The 4,811-nt window shown below is 40.5% G+C and overlaps 1 protein-coding gene across 15 annotated transcripts in view; it reads left to right on the top strand.

Moving 5' to 3' along the window:
• NEDD4L (neural precursor cell expressed, developmentally down-regulated 4-like, E3 ubiquitin protein ligase) overlaps positions 1-4,811 on the top strand; it is a 231,878-nt gene that overhangs the window by 188,578 nt on the left and 38,489 nt on the right. For all 15 annotated transcript variants that reach the window (XM_006764446.1, XM_006764444.2, XM_006764440.2 and 12 more), the window contains 2 exons: positions 2,436-2,513; positions 3,966-4,020. In XM_006764446.1, the coding sequence (XP_006764509.1) occupies positions 2,436-2,513; positions 3,966-4,020 (133 nt within the window). The remainder of the gene's footprint in view (positions 1-2,435; positions 2,514-3,965; positions 4,021-4,811) is intronic.

The raw sequence follows: 4,811 nt of genomic DNA, 5'->3' as shown, positions 1-4,811 counted from the left end.
GGGGGGGGGGCTGTTGTTTTTTGAACCAGGAGCATTCCCTTGTTTTATGTACTATATATATATTTGTAAATGACTTTGGTTTTTAAAGAGGTGTTGATCTTTGCATTCTTTCTAAAACCGCTTTGTGCTATATTGAGAGAAGCAAATGGGGAATACTGAAATAACTGGGAAATAGTGAGCTGAGGAAAGGGAGAAACAATTGAGTGTCCCTCTTCATGGTTTCATTCATTTGTATTTATATCATTTGAGATCTCATTAGTGTCCCAACTATTGGCATCCCTGAAGTTGTCATAACTCATGTGCAGCCCTGACTGCCCTCCACCTGCGCCATTGGCTTGGGGTGCCCCTCCTTGGTTCAGGGGAGTCAGTGGAGAAAGGGGGTTCAGTGTTGCCCCTAGACTTAGCCTTCAGAGCTAAAGAGAGTACAGCTGCTGTCATTTTTATTTTTGTTGATATGATCAAATATGACTCCCTAAGGCCTTCTAGTCATTACATTCTATGAATTCTAGGTTTCCATGAGAGGCCATTATAGCAGACCTGTGAAATCAGATTTATTTTATACTTTATACTTCCTTGCCCCCAGCCCCACTGGCACTTTAATTTCAGTTTCTTCCCCCCTTTAAATCACCACCTTTTAGCATGTTGTCTTTCACAGTAGCCTGTGTGTGGGATTCGAAGGTGTGGCTAGCTTGGCATGTAGCATTGGAAGCCCTGTCCTTTTTCATGTCATAGTGGCCTTGGGCTTTCTCTAAACCTGCGTGTTCAGGGATGTGTTCCCTAGGATCCCCGTGGTTATGCCATTAGCTGAGCCATCTCACAGTTAGCCGTGAATAGGTAGCTTTTGTGGCGTTCTGTGCTCTGTAAGTTTCTCCTTGGTCACAATGAACCTATCACAAATGTTTCCCAGAATATCAGCTGTTCGGACTTTTAAATCCCAAATCTGTGTAATGTATGTGTTCCAGTAATCTATAGAATACTGTACCTATTTTATGTTTTTACTCATCCTTTTTAAAAGCATATTAGTGAGGGTCAGGGTCAATATCCATCATAAACCACTAACATGATTTTTTTTCCAATTAAAATTTGCTATAGCTAACAGAAAGCAAAGCTTGGTTTTATTTTTTTATTCTTGTCAATTCCAAAATTCTGTCACTTTGTTATAATCCAGTCATTATAGTGCTTTAAGACTGTTGGCCAGGAAAAAAACTTAACAGTTTTATTGAGATATGATTCACATACCAAGCAATTCACCCATTTAAATTGTACAATTGAATGGGTTTTGAACAAACATTGGACAAAGATGTGCAGCCATCACCATAATCAATTTTAGAACATTTTTGTCACCCCCAAAGGAAACCCCATTCCCACTAATAGTCACAAAATAAGTTTTATTACAGGATTTTTTAAAATCTTAGGCTTATTTTATTAATAAAATAAATAAATATTTTTTTATTTATAAAAAAATATTTGTTTTCTAACCTTTTGAGTTTAAAATATGAAAATGCCTTGCATTTTCACAGAGCCTATAGAAGAGGCAGCTCCCAGATTCAGGGTCAGAACCTCTGGACAAGGTCTCGTTCTTTCTGAAACTCAGTTTCCCCATCTAAAGAAACAGAGATCATGTACTCCACCTCCTAAGAATGTGGTTGCAAGATCGTATGTCTGATTACTTTGTCAATTATAAATCATGAACCAAAATGGCCAACTATGTATTTCTCTTTTGTTGATTTTCAGTGGTATCTTAAGCACATTCCTTAAGAAAAATATTTTGCAAACTTGTAAATATTAAGACATACATGAGAACCTAATCTGTAGAACTGGAGAGCCTCAGTCCAGTTGTCTAATAGGGATGTGACTGTATGACGAAGCCAGCCAGCGCTCTCTGGGTTCGCTCCTGACCTGCCAGGCAGACCCGCTTCAGGTTCCCTGCTCTGGTTCAGGGAGGGGCGGGAGAAGGAAGCAGGGACTGCAGTGCTCATGGAGAGGCTGTTCCAGTGTGTGAGGCTCGCCCCCCTCACCCGCAGCCCTGGATCTGTAGGGAGATTTACAGACCAGGCTTTCGCTCCCTCTTCTGTGGAGGAGAGCCTCCTCTTCGCTGCCACCCTCTGTTCTGGTTTCCATAGTAACATCACTGCTGGGTCCTTCTTCCTCTTCACCTGCTCAAGATCTTGGGAAAATGTTAACCTTTTATTTAAATGTCCTTACTCTCCATCTTTCACCAAGGACAAGGAGGAAGAATGGAGTCTCTTCTGAGAGATGGTCAGCCAGGCTTCTTGTTCAAAGATGGGACCCTCCCTCCGCCGTGCAGGCAGGAGTGTGGCTCATGCACATGCCTCCTGGTTGCCTTGGATCAGACAGCTCCAGAAGGGGAGGAGCCAGTAACAGCACACAGACATCTCTCTTAACACGTTCTGCCTTTTACATTTTTCTTGCAGGAAGATCCACGCCTGAAATTTCCAGTACATTTGCGATCGAAGGCACCTTTAAACCCCAATGACCTTGGCCCTCTGCCTGTGAGTATATGTACTGGAGACACATGGACAAGTCTGAATATGTTTATTCATTTATCTGCCCAGTGTTGGTGGAGAGGCCCTGTGACCTCTCTCTCCAGACTTTTGGCCCATTGGTCTATAATTTCTTAATAGAATCAGGTGTATGGCTGAATTCTAATCGTACATACAACCAGCTAGTACATATGAAAGAGGTTTCTGAATTGGTAACTGTCAGTGGAAGGTAGACCTTGTAACTAGGATGTTGGAGGCATTCTTTACTGATGGCAATTTAAACAGCACACATTTATTTTGTAACATAGCAACCATTACTTCAACTCATAATCTGATTTAATGAATAGGAACAAAAATATTAAAAATGATGGGAAAAAAAGACATAGGTAATCACAGGAAGTTTTGTAAGTCATTTAGTCTGCAGATATTTTAAGCTTTCCTCCCTGATTGATGGCTGTTTATAAAGCTAATTTTTTATCAGTTCTTTTTGGGAGCCTGAATGGGATTGAGCAATTTACTACAAAACTGGATTTTGAATGAAAATTTCGCCATGCATCCTCCTTGACCCACCCCCAGTTAAAAATAAATAACCTTACAGGGGCAGGAAGGGGAGGGAAGATTCTAATACTATTTTTAAATGAAGAGCACTGGGAATTTTTTTATTGTTTTTTTACAAACATAAGAACCTTTTCTGTTGCCTGGTGTGTGGTATATTATGGCAAACTTTGAAGCTAGGGAGGTTGTGATTCCATCTTTATTCATTAGGTTATACAAATATCCCTCTGCAAATCTGACTGGTTCTGGGTTTAGATGAGAGAGCCCAAACTGTGTCTAGAGAGTGAGTTTCAAAAGGAAATCATTGCCTGTGGTCTGGACCTGTTAGGTTCCTGAGTTTCAAGTAGCAAGTAGGTACGGTTCAGACAATGAGAGCATACCAGCCCTCCCTTGAAAAGATTATCCAAGTCTTTTTGGTTCCCGAGTTTGAACAGTGAGAGTTCACAACAGTGAAGTGCAAGTATTCGATTCTTTAACCAGTGATGACATGAGTAAAGCATCTGTCTCCAACATTTTTGTATTATCCCTCCTCCTCCTCCTTTTAGTACTTAGTACATATTTGTTTAATTAAATGAACTGTTCATCCCCAAACTCAACTCTTCCATGGGATGCCAAAGTTCCCATTTGAAGCTTTTGAAATAGTGATCCCTGTTTCCTGTTCAAGTGGTGAACGCATCCAAGACTGTGGACGTTTGCTTCAAGTGTGTTCCTAGATGTTGTTGAGGGTTAACTTGGAATGTTTGTGGTTTATTCTTAATGTAAAACTGTACCCTAGGAGGGAAGAGTAAGGTGTCATAATTTTGCCTTTGATTTTGGAACAGCTAGCTAATTTTGGCATTCTCTCTCTCTCTCTCTCTCTCTCTCTCTCTCTCTCTCTCTCTCTCTCTCTTTCTCTCTCGATACTAGCCCGGGTGGGAAGAAAGAATCCATTTGGATGGCCGAACATTTTACATCGATCATAGTAAGTAGGCACTGTTATGGACACAGGGATTGCAGGTAAAGGGAGGGGAAGGGTATTTCAAATATTAGAGTGAAAGCTTTGTCATTTTACTCTTTGTCTAGGCAGCCAGGTGTTATGTGGAGAGAATGGTACCAGAGAATCAGTGCCCTCGTACGGTACTGTGCATTCCCCCCACGTTTGCTGTAAAGTAGCCCAGCAAGCTTTCACCCAATTTGATCTTGTGACCTATTAACTTTTTTTTTTATTTAAGAACTATTTTTTGGTTGATGACCCCTTGACTTTTGCGCTTTTAATAAATACACTCTGGTAATAGAAAATAAGATTAGAAGTGATGATTGAGTCCAAAATCTGGGTGAGTGCGGTGCTTGAGGCAGCACACGTGTGTTTTAAACACCACCTTCACAGTCTCAGGGCCAGGTGCCCATTCTGACTTATTTTCTATTCATAGCATGTTTCCTTGCACCCAACACACTAATATATATGCAGTTCTTTTCTTGAAATTGTGATATATTTGCTGTAGACATTTGCTCCAGCACCTATGAAAACTGTGTGATTTCTCATTTCAACTAAAACTAATAAAGGTTTGCTTTTAGCCAGTTTTTTTCTTTTTTGAAGTAACACGTTCTCCATATTTGCACATCCCTTACAACGTCTGAAAATGTATAGGAAAAAGAAGTCTTTTTTTTTTATACTTTTTTCTTTTTTTTAATATATTTTTTATTGATTAAGATATTACATATGTGTCCCTGTCCCCCCATCACCCTCCACCCCCCCCCCCCCCCCTCTCCCTC

Source organism: Myotis davidii, unplaced genomic scaffold (genome assembly GCF_000327345.1).
Source record: "Myotis davidii unplaced genomic scaffold, ASM32734v1 scaffold38, whole genome shotgun sequence".
In the NCBI taxonomy this organism is placed as follows: domain Eukaryota; kingdom Metazoa; phylum Chordata; class Mammalia; order Chiroptera; family Vespertilionidae; genus Myotis; species Myotis davidii.
Note: the sequence above shows the minus strand (reverse complement) of the source record. Positions and strands in the feature narration are given on the sequence as shown.